General features: G+C 45.0%; 1 protein-coding gene across 2 annotated transcripts in view; it reads right to left on the reverse strand.

Moving 5' to 3' along the window:
- The window catches only part of fto (FTO alpha-ketoglutarate dependent dioxygenase), a 112,765-nt gene extending 95,093 nt beyond the window's left edge, over positions 1-17,672 (reverse strand). For both annotated transcript variants that reach the window (XM_084016984.1, XM_084016983.1), the window contains exon 1: positions 17,502-17,672. In XM_084016984.1, the coding sequence (XP_083873110.1) occupies positions 17,502-17,543 (42 nt within the window). In that variant the 5' untranslated portion in view covers positions 17,544-17,672. The remainder of the gene's footprint in view (positions 1-17,501) is intronic.
- Positions 17,673-17,943: the final 271 nt, after the last annotated feature.

Genomic DNA, 17,943 nt, shown 5'->3' on the forward strand with positions numbered 1-17,943 from the left:
CAGGGCTGTCACACACATGTCAAAAACATCAAGTTGCTCAGAAATTCCACAGAAAAAAGGGAAGACAAGAAGTTACCGGAGTCCTCTGAAGCAGATGGACTCTCTCAGTATCAGAGGACCACTGTGTCTGTCTTCCTGTCTCTGGTTCTAAAAGGAAAACCATGAGGCGCAAAAAAAAAAAAAGGTCTGCGTTTCCACTCAGACCAAAGAAAACGAGATTACCAATCCCATAATGACACGGACGCTTCACGGTAGCCGTGCCAACCGTCTGCGCTGAGTGATATATCTGATGCTTTTTTCTTTCTTTAATCTCTCTTTTCCTTGATAGGATTATTCCCTCAGCTGGACTGTTTATCACAGAAAAACATATTAGGTAGAATAGAACTCAATTGGTTTGCTTTGATCTTGGCCCATAAGAGATATCAAACTGTGTAACATATATTTATTAATTTCATTTATTTCCCATCTGTGACACTTCGACGGACACTTTCTTCAAAGCGTTCTTTGCAGAGTAGATTAATGTCCGGTGCTTAGCATCAGTAGCTCAAAAAAGCCAGATAACTCCGCCGCTGTGGGGATAAAAAAAACACTTCCGAGTCTAAACTTGCGCCTGCCCCAGAGAGTTCATTGGAACGTGCTGAATGTGATACGGCTGCTGAAGGAATGCACGAGTCCCGCTGTCTGATGCATTATAAACTGTAGATAAAAGCTACAATGTGGAGTAAAACCTGAAGATGGCTTGATACATAGAAGAGTTACCCCATATGAAAGACAGAAATTCTTCTTTCCATCTTGGCTGATGTCTGTTTTTTCTTATATGTTCATCAAGACCTCCAACCAAAGGAGGGCAGCACTCATTTACTGAGACTGAATCTCAGTAAATGACGTGATGAGAGATAGCTGTGTAATAGAGCTCTGTGTTGAAATAGCGAGCTATTGGTACTTGTATGACACCCATTTCCGAGCCAGTCCTCTTCTAGAAAAGTGATGGTGAATCAACAGTTTTGACAAGTCGGCTGTAAAACGTCAGACTCGAACAGACGGACTACTCGAGTAGATCAAAGGTGCTTCCGTCTCGGGTGCATTTGGCACCGGATCGCAGAATGTCTGGAGCTTGTGCGAAGCGACACGGGGCGTAAAAGAAGGGCAGGGAGTGTCTGACCCAAACAGAACATTTGTGTTTGCGTGCATGATGCACAGAAAGTCTGCAGGAAGCTTTGGTCTTTGGAAAATAACATACACATAGGGAGCAGTTCAAAAAACCCAAGGCTCTTGAGTTGTCCCATAAAGGTCTATAGTTCAGGGTCTACCTCATCTTCAGGGTATCCCACTAACTTGAACTACAGTGAGATAACACAGCACCTAGGTGCCACCACACACAAATACCTGCAAAAGCACACACATACACGACCACACATGCAGAGAGAGGGGATCCACTTCTATTGAACTGCTTCTTGCTTAATAGAATACATGTAATGTAAATGTGTCCATCCTACCTACACAAACTGATAAAACGGCACCTCCAGCATTAGTTGTGAAACTATTTTAAAGCATTGTTTCATAATTTTATGCATGGCACGCTAGAAGAAACATTCAGGGCAAATATTAACTATTTCTCACTTCTGACATTTTGTTTACAGCCACTTGTGGCGTTCATTTATTTAAGAAAGAACAGCTACAAGTTTGGTGACTCAGTGTGACAGTTTAATGGGCAGACTGGTCAATGGCTAACTGGAATGTGCAGGAGTTGACCTGAGAGCGGGGGCGTCGGTAATGTGTAACCCCATGTCTCCACACATTCTGGCTCAGGACCGTCCCGTGAATATGAATGAGGTCAATCAGGAGGATTGTTGCCAGAAACATCTGAAAAACAATTGGCTTTCGGCTACTTTCCTGTTGAGTGTTGACAGTTTCTTTCTGGATAATCTGTATTATCCTGAGATGTATTTACAGATTCAATTTGACATGTCTGTCTAGCCTACATTCACAAATCACATTTGTTGTAAGGTCGTCCACACAGGGATCAGATGTTTATGTCAGTTATTAAGGTCATAATCCTCCGCATGTTTCGCATATAGACGCATGTGGATACGTTGCAAGTAACGCGTCATATTCAACGAATCCAATTCAAAAACATTTGTTTTTACATTTTTACAAGGGACGAAAATAAATCTACCCAGACATAACTGCAAATTAATTATGTGCCATTAACCACTGCATTTTACTTGTTTTATTTATTTCATTTTTTCAAATCAATGAAGTGAACATTCTGTATATATTGACAGACACATTCAGCATGTGTTCGGTGGGGGGTCCACAGGTGGGGTACGTGATGACAAATGGCAGACAGGCCCCGTTCTGGCCCGTTAATTGTTGTTGGAGGCTGAAGGCTGCGTTGCTCATTTCACCTCGCGACAGGTCGGCAGGGGACGTGATCATTAATATTACAACATTTCCATCCATCTACCTGAACAAGAGGCCAGTCATTTAAAGGGGATGGCGCTGGGCAGACCTTTCACGCCCTGTTTATAACACTGATCCAAGCACATTACCAGAGCTGTGGGGGACCACTGCCAGTCATTAATTACACACACACACACATTTGAGAAATGTCACACATGCAAGAGAAGGTCCACTAACACTCATCCGGTGTGCCATTTTAACTTAACGTCCCGTCAAATTCTGTGTGCATTTTTCTCACACATACTTAAAGCTACTCTTATAGTCGTCCCAAGGTACGCGTCATTCAGTCAGGTGGGTAGTGTGTGTGAAGAAAAAAGTACTGGACCTCATCTGTTTTTTGATCGCTCTCACTGCACCTGACAGGCTTACAGAGAGACCCCGGGTTTCCAGATCAATCATTCAAAAAGTATTTACAAATGCACAAAGCCAGACACTGAGGGTTGGCACATGGTCACTCTGTTTAAGTGCTTTTCAATGTGTCTGCGGTGTCAACATCTATTTCACACTTATCTACACCTCAAAGGGGGAAAAAAAGATGTTTCAGTGACCTTTAGCAAGTGTCAAATCTGGAGAGAAGGAGAGAGAAGAAGAGAGGGAGAGAGAAGGGCGATTTAAGAGATCTGTCGATGTACGCCTTACATAACCTTTATATTTATCTGGGAAAGATTGACCGAGCATGCTCTTTATCAGAACCATACTAGCCGCTTCACGCACGCATACTTGCACGATTTCACACACAGGAGCCGCCCAGTACATCTAAAGATTTCTGGTGGACGGTAAAAAAAAAAAGTTTAAAGTCAGTTCTTTGCTCAAGGAACCTGGGGGGTTAAACGTCTTGCTCAAGGGGGGCAACCCCCAGTGCAGGATTCAAACTAGCAGTCTTTTTTTCATCACAAGAGCCATATGAACTCTTGGCTACCACCGCCGATGTGCGAGGGCCATTTGCCATTTTACCTTAATTGTTAGTTTGCGGCCGGGGCCATAATGTTTCCATTAGGATTATGTCGATCGAGAAAAGCTTTTTAGTTTTCACCTTCGAATTACAACATGCTTTCATGAGGTCAGCTGTTTTCCATGTGAAATGGCCCGTTTTAATGCAGACGCAGTCCCTTGGTATTCAGGCAGGGTCCAGTTCAGCAAGGGGTAAGTCGGGGATAAGAGTGAGAAAATGAAGGAAGGGAGAGGAATGGAGGGGAAGAGACGAAGGAGAGTGTTGATTGAAAGACTGTGATTAGCAGTTTTCAGCAGGGGCACCAGGGCCACTGAGTTGTTCTAACAGGGTTGTCGCGTCTCGAGGTGCAGTCAAGGAGAAGTCAGTGCTTTAGAAAGCTCCCTCAATTTCTCCCCCCGCCCCCCCTCATTGGTTCTCACCACACTTTTCCTGCCCCTCCAAAAAAAATCAATATGGCTGTGCAAAGTGCAGCTTGGCCCAGGGGGGGAGGGCCGGTTAGCTGTAGGGGCTAGATGCAGAGCTTACAGGGAGGACAAGAGGCGTCCTCCAGGTCTGTCCCACAGGCAGTGTCAAGGACAGACCTGAGTATCAGAGGACTGAGGCCACCAGATTGCCCTTCCACTCTGCATCTTGCCTTCTCTCTCTCTCTGCTAGCTTGGCTGGCTCAGCGGGGCAGAAGAGATCGATAAGCAGGTGGAGCGTTTAAAATCCTCAGCTCCGGAGGCTGACGTTACGCTCCCTCAGAGCCCGGCAGAGCAACACATCGCTCAGGGCAGAGCAGCTGGATGGATGAGTGGGTGGGTGGACGGCAGTCGCACCTATTGAAAGGTTTGTGATTTGTGACAATAAACAATTCAATAGCACTTAGCCATACACAGCGTCTGAGGGGTGTAGAGCCAGACTCTTCACACACACTGCCATTGTCTCAACATGTCACAGATCATTGCATTCAGGCAGGTCGGGCAGCCATAGACCAACACAGTCTGGTACTGTATCTCACAGTAAGTCGGTACCTGCATTGCTGCAGCTATGACGTACCCCCTACAAAATAAAGTATGAAAAATGAAAAAAAAACAGCATGTACTATCATTGTCAACAGCAATGTTCCTCATTTCCATACAGTAGGCTTGACGAAGAAGCCTGTACATGATGTGGATGAAGTGTTGCAAGGGGGATTTCAGTTCTGCCGCGTGTCACCGAGTGTGAGTGACTGATCACAGTGGAAGTGGCTTGTGTCTCTAATCCAGTACCACTGTTAGACTGTGCAAAGACCCGGCTCTGTGTACTGCGGCGTGGTTTGATCAAACCCATCATGTGACAAGCAACCTCTTCAAATGACGATGATTTCCCAGCTCTCTGTCCTTTCGGCTCCATATTAGATCATCTTCTGACACTACCGAGTCTGGTACTTCATCTGGGATAAAGATGATGTGCAATCCGACCGGAGGGGCCGGGAGTCAAGGGTAAACGGGGGGCTGAGCCAGGGGTACTGTGCCGGATTGGCTGACAGTTGTGACAATTATCATGTGGTATAATGTAACGTTATGCTAAACATAAGATTTGATAAAGTGTGTTGCTTGACAAAACACTTCCAAGGATATTTTACCATCAACTCAGCTGCGTGTCACATTCGCAACACATAATATGAGACATTTGGGAGGGAAAAAAAATAGCAGATGATACGACATATCAGAAATAGAGAGCTTCCTGTCTGCTTCAATTTCTTCCTATCGAACATCAAATTGTGACTAGTTGTTCTACTTTTCAACTCTTTCGGAAGACAACTGGAAAGACAAGCTCTTGAATTATTTATCAAGATCTATTTGTTGGAACTGAAATAACGTGTTATTAACAAGCTCCAGCCATCGCCTCAGTTCAAATGCTGTCAATAACCTAAGCCACTAGAAAAAAAACATATGGTACAAAACAGATGTGGACTGAACATCTAGGACATGTTTAATTCTATCTCATGTCGCATTTGACCCAGATAAACTTAGCATTATGGCATTATGATGTGACCTCAGATTAATATTGAATTAAAGGCCGAATATCATTTGCGGCTGTTTACACGGCCGTCAGCCTGTCTTCCTGGAATCCTGCAGCAGATAAGTTTGCTATAATGGCATTAGCCAAATCCTGAAGTATAGCAGACGGCACTTGTCTTGCTTGAGAAGCCACCTCATTTCTTTATTTATTTTTCCTTCACTCATTCTGAACAAAAGAAAATATTCTACCAGGAATTGAATAGCTTAATCCTCTTTTCACTCTTCCCAGTAGCTTGAATGGTGACAGATTAACATCCTGGAGGTTTACAAACTCAGCCATTTGAAAATGTAATTGCTGGTGCCACACTGCATGCATGTGTTTAAGTTGAGGGTTAATATTAAAGCTTAAAAGACACACATGCACTGGAGTAAAGGGAGGGGGGGGGGCAGGTTTGGAGCAGACCCAAGTCACTAAAGCCTGGCCGGGCAAGACGGGCCTTTCTGTCACGTACGTATCAGGGAGTCACAAGCTGTCCCAAACCCTTGCTAGGCACCATAGTTACTGTTCACTTCTGCTAATTATTACAGCCAATCAGAGGGGTTAACGGGGCGGAGCCTGGCCAGACCATGTTCTGGGGCATTTAACAGCTGGCAGGAACGGAGGTGAATGCATTACACACTGCCCTCATCCAATAAAAATAAAACACCCTGACATCTGAGGTGTACTTAGCACAGAGGGAAGGGAGGAAGTGAGGGAGGCAAGAAAAGGAGGGAGCGGGGAGGGGAAGAGGAAGGCAGGGTGGGGTGGGTGAAGGGGAGAGAGCATCTGATAACATGATGTCCAAGTGCCACCTAGTGACAGCTTCCCAGCTTCTTTGGTCCTTAAGGCTCCAGAGCATCCGGGGTGAGGGGCGGGGGGTGAGGGGGGTGGACAGATGAAGATGAAGCTACTGAGGATGGCGGGATTGGACATCCGCAGCATATTGTCTTATTCTTTCTGGGACATCACAGGGAGCAACGACCCTTTCCAAAGAACAGCCCGAACCATTCAAGATTTATATCAAATTACAACATAGAGAACGATGATGACATTCAAAAACGGTGTGGATTTTAATCACTTCATATCTTGTTTTGCAAAACCCCATCAAGGAAGAGGTCTTTAACACTGCAGTGGTGGACTTGGGCTCCTAGGTCCCCTCCCCTCATTAACCCAGGTATAAATCACACTCTGCCGGTGCCCAGAGGTGAGAAGGATGAGAGTGGAGGTGAGCTTGAAATAATGCTTATGTCACGGCGGGTCAGCCCTCCATTATGGCCGTTTCAAAAACTATTAATCTTGCTTGTAGTCAGTGGCCTAGAAATAATTACTTCATCTAACCCATGTAATACAGCATGACCAGCAGTCGAGCCTGGTCAATTTGAGGGGGGGACAGAGAGAAAGGGAGTGAGCGAGATAGGTGGTGAGCCACAAATTACGAGGCCCTGTCTCCTGCTACCGGGTGACTGATGTCCTGCTCACTTCAGCTGTGGCCTTTTACGCTCTCAACACTGATTTAGATAGATACACACACATGCGCGCTCCGAACGGCTGATCATGTACAAGCACGCATTAATCCATGATTTAATACACACACACAGTTAGTGAGGTATTCACAAATCACATCATTTTAAAACAAGGGTTCAAAAACCCCTTCAGAATTAAATCTCACATGTGATGACAGAATTAAATTTGTCCTAGTTAGCTCACCCGGATTCAATGAGACCATGAACTGGCTACCACTAAACATAATTTGACATAAAATTGAGCCACCATCCTCGAGTGAACCTTGCATTTCATTTTGTCATTTTAAAAGGGAAGCAATTTTTAAGCAGAAATTGACAGAAATCTAATTGGAAATCATACGATATGTTCAATCAACATTGATATGTTAAATTATTTTTTTTGTTATCAGTCAGAAGCAGTTTTGAAAGCCACGATATTACACACAGGAATTTAAAACCCACACACTGTGGGTAAACAGAGGAGCTACTGCGCACTCAGCCTCCATGAACGTCACAGGAAGTATGTATGGAGTGACATAAATAAATGCAGCCCTCCAGTGGCTGTCACAGCTGGCATTGCAGGTGCAAATTTAATTAGTCAAGGTGAAGTCTCCCTTGTTGTCTGAGAGGGTGGGGGGTGGGGGGTGGGGGGGGTCCTCGCCATGCACGGCTGTAAACACGCACTATATCCTAATCAGGTGTCACCGCGGCGTTTGATCAGCCTGCGAAAACTTGTCACGAATCCCCGGCAGAGAGTGGGCCGAGGGGGAGAACAAAGGAAAAGAGCTGTCATGAGAGAACAGGGTGGTGCTGGTGATGGCGGTGGCAGTGGATGAAGAGAGTTTGCCCATTAGCAGTCTCTGTCGCCTATCTCTCTCTCCCACTCCCCTTAACGTCTCTCCTCCTCTTGTTTTTCCTTTCTTTCTCTACGTGGCTACCTACAGTACAACGCCGTATCGCTGTATCCCGCCGCAGCTTCGCGTCTGTACTTCCACTCTGAGGAAATCTCAACCGCAGCTGTCACACTCGCGCTTCACAACCGCCAACAAAAGCTTCCGACAGAAACCCACCCCTCCAAAGTAGTACACTACTTTTGTTTACCACCTAAAAACACACACACACACGTACAGAGGTACAAGCTGCGCTCGTTTTGTTTTTATCAAGCGCCATTCTAAGGAGTTGGGTCCTCCTGAAGAAGCCCGGAGAACTCGAGGCAGACGTGCTGTTCCCCTCCCGCCCGGCGCCTCCAGGCTGCGTCGAAGGCAGCGCAGGAACACGCGGCGCCATTAGATACTGTTTACCTTTTCAGTTTGGGTGATATTGAATACATTAGCCGATTGAACCTCATAAGAAACACAGGCGAGTGACAAGGCCCAATCGTCTTTGCGACTACCATGGTAACTGAGATTACAGGCTAACAAAGAGCAGACAGGGGGAGAAAATATTTAAAACCCGAATAGTGATACATAAATTAATTAAAGGACAAAAAAACAAGTGGAGAATTAAAGTTGGAACATCTGTCAGCGACTTAGCTTCCCAACGTAATACCAGTGTTAGAACATTTATACCCTTGAAGTTAATGATCCCCTCTTTAATTGACAGTCAAGGAAAACCGGCTGCGGCAGCATCCTGCCGAGACACCGATAAGAGGGCCCCCCCCTTCCCAAAAAATAAAATAAAAAAACAGTTTAAAGAACCTTGGCACTAATCCCTATTGTCATCCCAGAGCAGCAGAAGGACTTACAAACACAGATAACTCAGCTGAAGCTGTCTATTTCTCAGGAGTTATGGGGACAGCCGAGCCGCCGCCGCGCTTCGAATCAGTCACTCAGATTAGCCCAATCCCTCTATGCTGTCAGTCAGCCAAGACAGTAGCCTGTCACCACATTTACATGAGTCCATCTCATGTGTGACAATGCCCCCCCCTATATATGACAATGGCTGCGAGGAAGGGGTCCACTTCGCTCGCAGATAGCAGCTGTACAGTACGACAGACGGGGCTGTTGTTGGATTAAGCTCATGGTGCGCGCTTTTGCTCGTGTCTTCTCTGACACTCCAACAACAAGTTTAAGGAGTCTTAACCATCGCTGTTTTTTTGTTTTTTTTTAACATAGTGGAGAGAATGTGGGAGATGTACGTCAGATGAAACACGCGCATACACCTACACTGACAAAACACAGATACACACACACAGGGATAAACTTAAATAAAACTTGGAAGAACAGAATGACTGTTAGCTTACCTAGTCTTTTTTCCCAAAGTTGGCTTCAAGCATGACTTTAATCCACCTACTTTGCTTAACATGGTGAAGCTCAAAGAATAAAATGGAAAACAACTTAAAAATTAAGTACAACCTATATAAAACATCTGGATCAGGCTCCATCTTGAATAAACACACGCAGGAAGGAGATTTAAAGGCCAAACAAAAAAAAACCTCTCCAAACTTCGAGGGGTCAAATTATTCAGGGATTAGTTCCAGCACAATATGAGTTTGTACTTTTAAATGAGTGCGTGTTACTTTTTACGGCACCTGAGAGGCTCACAATGTGCCGACTGCTTTTTATGCTTCTGTGGCTAACTCCACTTCAAGCAGTCCTACAACAAATGACAGTGGATGCCCTCTACATAACAGGGCCAGGGCAAGCATGACACAGGGGTTGACAACTGAACCCTCAAACTCCCTAACCCCTACCCCTTGCCACGGCACACATACACAGGCATGCACACACACACACACGCACAAATAGCCCCCGAAAAACAGCCCTGACATGACCGCTCAGCAGCCCTTCCTAACCCCTCCTTGTGTTTTTTCCTCTCTCCATCTCACTGGAGACAACCCTCAATTCAGTATCGTTTTAGCCAGGCAAGTGGATGTGACCCGCTGCCCCCCAGTCAGGCTCATCTGAATAAACAGAGTTGAAGAAACAGGCAGAGGAGGGAAAATCTGCCTACATTATGATAGGAAGAGAGAAGATGGGATTCAGCCAGGGGGCTCCTTTCTTTATGCACGTTTGATCAAGTGCTTGACAGCGCCGGTGGATGGAATTACGGACTGGTGAACAAAAAAGTTGTGGTGTGGGTGTTAAGTGTGCGTGGGCATGAGTGTGTGTATGTGTGTGTGTGCAGTTCTGTCTGGACAGCTGGGTTTCCGTGGCCTGACAGTGTAAGGCTTGTGACAAGCCTGCTGCACCACACCACCACATACAAAGCGCAAACCCGCCCACCAGCCTTTCGCTAGTCCATCACTCAGGACGGCCGAGGGAAGTGCCGTGAGAAGAGGTCAGACGTGGAGGAAAGAGGTGGGAGGAGAGAGGAGGAGAGGATGAGGAAGGAAGAGAGGAAGGAGGGAGGGCTGGTCAGGGGTTAAGTGTAGAGAAGACAGCGATGAAAGGCAACTGTCATGCACCAGTGCTCGCCCAGGAGCACCTGTCTCGGGAAGAACATGCAAAGTGTGCCGGTCACGTCCTGACAACACCCCCCACTTTTCTACACACACACACACACAAACACACACACACACGCACACACATATACAAGCTCACAGGAAAGGGCTGATGCTTCACCGTTGGAAAGGCATCGTCTGTCTGACAGCATGCCAGTCAAGCTGTCGTTGGCTCTTTCGCATATGCAAGGAAAAGTTAGGCTGATGAAGAAAAAAACACACGGGCTCAGAGAAAAAAATCACTGAGACATGAACAGACTACCTGAAGTGAGGAGACACTTCACAAAGACTTGATGCAGAGTAAATGCTGGAACGAACAGCACAAAAAGCTCCTTGAAAGCAAATCCAGGATAACCAGGACGCCCGTTTCAGACTGGAAGTTGGTGTGGTTGCTATAGTTACCCAAAGCACATCATATCACAGGGACTTCAAATTATGTTTCGAAACGCTTTTAGTACTATTGTTTTAAAAACGGTGACAAATGTTGTATTTGAGTGATATTGATATGCTTTTTTTGTTGCAATTTTAACCTTGGCAATTCTAACTTCTTTGCTAACTGATTAAAAAATACAAGATTGAACCTGCCAGACAGCAATGCTATCATACCCTTCCTAAAAAGTAACCTATTTTCAAATAATGTAATGTTTGTTTTTACAAGTAGAACCTACCTGTGGGTTGTTTTTTTTGTTGTTTTTTGTTATTGGTGGTTAGCAGGGGAAGCCAAGTGTACCTCCAGCTGGCTAAGCTAATTGCAATGCTAAAACCTGGCACGGGCTGAAAGGAGGCACCTCGTGTGTGCAGGCTCTACAAAGCAATAAGCTAAATGCCAGGTATTTTAACACACTTTCATTGCTCATGTTTATGGAAAAGAGCTTAAGACGTACAAATTAACGGTTACTATTTACAGCATCTTGTGAACCTGGTCTCCTGCCGCTTTTGTGAATGGAGGGTTTTGGACTTTGCATCGAAACCAGATGTTGGGCAACACCATGGCAGTAGACACTTTTATTTTATTGGAAAGGTGAGTCATTAAAAAGAAAAATAAATTCACAAATAACCAGCAAGTAGACTGCTCTGTCCTATGCAGCTACCTTAACAAGAATTACCCTACCTCGAATTAGCATCAACAAGGGCGGCCATGATGGGGCTGCAGACCAACTTTTGACATCAGTTGCACTGGTGCTCTAAGAAATTAGTGATAAAGTTGACTCGTTGAATAGTTGAATATTGCTTCTTAGGGAAGATTAACTCAAAATTGTTCTGGAAAGGTGTAACTTGACACTTTTTTCTTGATAAAAACATCAACAGTTCTTTCTTTGCAATACCGGGTACTAATTGTTCAATTCCAATATCCATAATGCTAAACAAGCTTATTGAAGATTTGTATCACTTGTTATGTTCTCTTAGCATTGACACATACAGCAACTTCAACACACACACACACACACACACACACACACATATAGAGAAAGACACCCATACCTCACACTTATAGCCACCAACCTACACAAAACTCCACATAGAGCACACGTACAAATAGTGCACACACACACACACACCCGCACACACACACACACACACACACACACACACTACACGAATGCCCAACAAACAGAAAAAGAAAATAACGACTCGCCCAGATCATAGCCTCATAGCTAATGAACCCCCTGGAGACTCTACCCTCTGTGTATGAGTTGAGAGGGTCATTCCCATGTTTATTCAGCACCCGTCCAATAAGCCACCACCATCTATTGATTGAACTGATTATTCTATGTCTCTCTTGTGACGGGACACATGCATGACAGATGAACCCTACTTGAGCGGGTCACATTCGATGTAATCTCATTGAATCTGACGGCTGATCTGGTCGGCCAGTTTGCATGATCCACACTGCGGCCTTGTTTGCGAACACGTTGACATCTGTGGCTAATGCCTCAACACTAATATGAGGTGCTCGGTAAGGGGCTGTCAGACACGTAAGCTGTCAAGGACTGTTTGGACAAACCTAGTGACTGCTTCCATAAGAGAAACCATCCGGGTAGCAAATACTAAACATAGACATAAATCCAACTATTGGCGCCTAAAGTGCAATTTCACTAGCAGAATATATCTTGGGTGTTTTCACACAATCAAGTGTCAACTTATTTTTGGGGGAATTTGGCAAGAATGAAGGCTGCTAGAGGAAATCAAACTAAACAGGGTTGTACGGTTGTAAGGCATGATTTCTCTTCTGCAGAAATTCTGTGGAAATATGTCTCATTTTGCCTTCAGCGGAACTCTCAATTTTAAATCTTGCTTCATGCCATACAGTTAGCTAACATGTCAGAGGTACGAAGATGGCAACCTTTGTAGAGATCCCCTTTTCAGTGTGATTCACAATGGCATTCAATCACCAAGCCATGCCAAACTGTAATGCCATAACACTGTCTCTGGTTTTCCGTTTAAAGGTTTAGTAAGATCACAGGTCCACTAAAGCACATGTGGGAGTCTGTGACAGGCCATCTTAGCCATGTACCCCGAGACAACGCAGGCAAGGCCGTAAAAGTTGATATCCCTCCAGATGCAAACCAAATGTAGACATCATGCACCTCTAAAATGTTATGCATTCAACACAGACCACTATAAAAAAAAAAGGTGGTGAGGGAACGACATGCAGCATTTCTCATATTGATCACGAGAAGCTAACCCAACACTTAGATGGCTGATAACCAGTCCCATTGGTGATAAACAGTTACTTGGTGCATCGTTTTATGGCGAAGAAACGGCTCACTCATAGGGCATATAACCAGTAAATTTAATAACCAAGTCACAGACGAAGACAACATACAACAATCAATCCCATCCTTCCATCAGTGACATATTTAAAAAAACGAGACTTGCTTACTGCAGCACTCGAAAAACTTTGTTTGAAGTCAAAATAGCAAATCTAAAAAAGTAAAATACATCTCAAACACAAAAACACAAAAAAAATACTTAAATTAATCCAAAACTAAACAAACAAATAAAATGCAATACTGGTAATATGCAAACACATCGCATATCTTCTTACTTTCACTCAAATGCAAGCAGCATGTTGGCTGCTGAGTTATTTTAAAGAGCTTGGCTAACCAAGGTGATCTGTAAACAACTCAGCCTAAATATATGAGCCAAAGATCAAATAAGCAAGACAAGGTAAAGACATGTAGGGGAAAAGCTCAGAAGCAGACTAATCAGCCCCCTCCAACGCTCACATAGCAGATCAATGAAGGACCTGGGGCCTTGGGCCTGCATTATATTACACACCAACACTTCATATTCATTCATTGATTTTACTTTTCAGAATAGTATATCATTGAACTCCAATGGGAGCGAAAAAATAGAGGGCCGGGGCTGAGGTCAACCCTCGCCTGGACGGATGTTTGCACAATATTGATGGCGCACGCAAAAAGAAATGACTAAATATCTGGATCAATAGCTAGTTTCCCTAGCCACGACAGGTTGTTCCAGATGGAAATATATAAATACTTCTTTATGGCTAGTGCAGTGGCCTTAACGAACAGGGCTAAATACCCCCCTTAAGGTAAACTCTTTGATTAGCCAAGGCCAGAGGTGAGAGAAGGGGTCTGCTGATGCTACGGTGCCACGCTTCCAATGGCCTGAGGACGCTAATGCACACAGGGGCCCAGTAAAAAGGGCCAAGGATATGACAGGTCACAAGCCCTGGGCAAAGTGCTTCGTGATACCTGACCCTCCTACTCATTTGTAATGATGATGGGCCCAGGATACGCCGTTCTCGCCTATGTTCATATAATGCATACCATGAATAATTTAGAAAATAATTTCTTCAGTTTTAGTAAAGAAACAAATATCGATGTGGAATTCTCCAGTTTTCAGACACATAAAGTAAGAATGACGTACAGATAATTATGTGAAGCACTTAGTAATCAACTCAGGCCAACAGCCTGGTGAAAGTCTTGCATCCTGCTGCTGCGGACGGCACAAGTACCGCCTGTTCTTATTTACAGCACAACACAATTACTGCGAAAACAACACCAAACCTCACAGCTTCCCCCTTGCTCCACAGCGGCCAATGGGGCCATAAAGAGGGAGGAACCACATCATTGCCTGCTCCTTAATTAAATGAAAGCTATATGGTTCATTTGCCTCCTTTTTTTTTTTTTTACACATTGAGCTGCCCAGCCTACTGCTGAAGACCTCCCAGACGCCATCCCTGCTTGGCCCTAAATCATGACTGAATAAACTGCCCGGTGGGTCCCCGCTGGACACACAGCGGCCGCCCAGCGGCAAGGCCAGAGCAGGGCATGCGGCGGATCGACACCTAGCCAGCAATAAGTAATTCTGTAGAGGATTAGCAGCATGATAGCCTGATCAATACTGTGTGCTCAGGCCATTAGGAATGCAGCGAGGAAATGACCCCCTCCGGTAATAAAGCAGGGCATCTGGGTTCTCCTTCATTTGCCAGCTCCATTAGTGTAATGGTATCATTATCTGCCACAGTCGTATTTTTCTGAGCCTTGGCTTTTTCCACAGCTCGGCCAGCGGGGGTCTGATGAAGCTGTGAGAGCCCCCATGCAGAGTGTTCCCCTTTCTACCATTCTACACAGAGCCAAGGTGTAAATCTAGCTCTGCTGGAGCTTATGTGCTAACCTGCCTTAGGTATCCATACCCATGCTTTATGTCAGCACCCAACACTATTTCTCCATTATTGGCTCATTAATAGAGCAAGCAGCATGTAGCTCGGGTTAAAAGGGAGAAAAAGATGGCCGGCAGAGTGCAAAGCTGCTGAATGTGCTGAATCTGACACCCCCCCTCTTGCTAAAACACCAGGTCTGACATGACAGGACGTCGGCATTAGTCGCCATAAATCGTTTCCCTTACACTAATTCACCAGCCGAACATTTTGTGTGGGAGAATTGATTAACCATGTCTGGATGTGTGGCCACATAATCAGCTTTTACCTCGGTAGTTGTTAATTTAACAGAATTGCCAAGGGAAACACAAACCATTTTAATGAGTGTTCGGAAATTAAATACCCTAAACAGCTTGCACTAGGTGCCACAACCAGAACAAACCAATGAGGCTGATCTAAGCAATGGGGCTGGGCTGAGCCCGGGACCTCACAACATCTGGTGACCCTGTGTGATCATTACTTAGCCCGCCGCTCTCACACACACACACACACTTCCTGTTTCGACACAGCACTTTATACTTGTCATCGCTGTCCAAATGGCGAGTTTGCATCAAAGGCAGCATTAAAACATCGGGGTTAAGGGACAGGGTCAGTGCCGTTTTCACACTTGCCAAAGCGTGAGTGAAATTTCATCCTGTGATGACAGTACTGATAAAACATAATGAAATGTTTTCAATTCATTAGGACTACAAGGCGGTTGAGTGGTGCTACAGGGAGGACATGGAAATGTAGCCATTTGAAGAGCCTATGGTAATTACAAATAGGCTGCGACTTTGCAGTTGAAACAACAAAGAAAAACGGCGAGTGTGCCTAACAAGGTCTGATGGATTCATCCGTGCTATTCCGTTCATTTAAAGAATATATATATCGAGACAATGGCATCCTACCTGTCAGTATGCCATGCTGACTTGCTAATGTGGGATTTTCTCAGGAGATTGTGAATTCATTTGGCACAAATCTGTTCGGCGCTTGCATTCCCTAACTCAGAATGACAGTGGACACATCACAGCGGATCTCTCACTTTGTGCAGCATTGCAGACACACTCGCTGACCGAACGAGACAACTACGGCATCCAAGTTATCACAATATCTGTATCACTGCACAACCACCTATATCATTAAAAAACTGGCCAAAAAAATGCATGCAGCTTCTTCGTTGGCCACTCTAAAGTCATATACGCATCTACAATTACAATTCCTCTTGCTCGTCCTTTTATTTATCTAAAAAGAAAGGAAGCTAAGCCATTAGGTCCCGGCAGTGCAGCCTGACTGCCTTAGGGCCAGCTGGAATGAGTTCTCTCACTGAGCTGCTCATCTGGCCGCCATGGCCGCTTTCATAAACAGGAGGAACCACGTCTTACATAGTTTCACTGCTGTCTGACATGATCCAAACATATGTGCCACGGCAGACGGCGTCCAAGTCAGGAGATAAGAGGAGGGGAACAGACAGAGAGAGGCCAGACAGACGGACACTGTGACTATAGGGGAAAACGCATCCCCTGGATGCCTGCACGCCAGAGCCCTTTTCCGTCCTTTGCTTTAGTGTCTCAGCAAACCACAAAGTTGTGGTTGCACGGCATGTGAAAGCTCGATTTAGGCCAGGTCAGCACAAAATTCCCAACAGCAGCAAACACAACAACTGGTCACCACTGGTTAAAGATGCAGCCATCTCTGTTTGTACTCTGTAATGTGCAAAAAAAAAAAAAAATCCTGCACACACCTCACTTAGAAAGTTCTACAGCTGGCATATTATTTAAGAATAGCAATGACTACATTAGCCAGAAAAGTTATGATTTCTACTGTACACAGAGCACCACTGGACCTAAAGTGAAGCGTGGAGCAGCTGCTGGCCTGGCACCTTGCCAAAACGTGAGATACGCTACACTTAACTTCACCATTTGTTTCAACTGTTGCATTGAACCGTTGCTATTACACAGCTAACAGTCATTGTGTATTCACACCACAACGACACCCTAAATTAAGCTTTAACGTTGCCTTATCTATGTTCTCTATTAAATTCTCTCTTATTAAATGTTGATAAATATGACGTATGGAATAGTTTGTTCTTTCTAACTGTCTCACATATGTCGCTAAACACTGATTCGTATCGTGTTGATTATGGGATGTTGCCAAGACGGTTTTTTTCCGCAAAGCTACGGCTGCTTTTCTCAGCAGTGTATTTACGTGATTAAAAAAAGCACCGTTTTAATGTAACTGTAATTCTTCATTGTGCACGACTGGAGGAGGAAGGGGGGCGAATGGAAAACACAATAAAGGAAACAGGCAAGGTGAGGTATGCGCTGACGTTCACGGCTTCCTAGCCTTCAAAATGCAGCCAGCAGCATCACACAAGGAGCATTAGATATTCAACGAGCGACAGCGCTTAGAAAAATGCCAGACCTAATGGAGGAAAAACGCTATCAATACCTTTCTTCTCTTCTCCCCCTCACTGTCACCCGATCTTTTCATGTTCCGGACTTGTGTTTACACTGCTTCGCTTTTCATTAGAGGCGACGTTGGTTGTTGTAGTGCACGACTAAATGGTATTTCGATGTATTCTTATGTTACAGAGGGCACACATGAGTTCAGGCTTTCGTGCCATATCAGTCGGAGCCCAGTCGTGAATATTTTCCACGCAAAATGTTTTTTGGCGGAGAGGTTCTCGCGTGCGGTTCTAAAAGCGTTGCGAGGAGAACTACACGTCCCACAATGAACGCCTGCTCGCGGCGGAAGCAGCTACGGCGCCGCTCTGGATGTTGCACACTGCGCATGCGCGGTGCAGGTATAGATCTCCAAATTGCAGATCAGCCGGTCAAGATAGTTTGAAAATCAGTGATTTGAGTTTTACAGCCGTCAAAATGGCTGGGAC

The sequence above is a fragment of the Eutrigla gurnardus genome, assembly GCF_963514095.1.
Source record: "Eutrigla gurnardus genome assembly, chromosome: 1".
Lineage (NCBI taxonomy): Eukaryota > Metazoa > Chordata > Actinopteri > Perciformes > Triglidae > Eutrigla > Eutrigla gurnardus.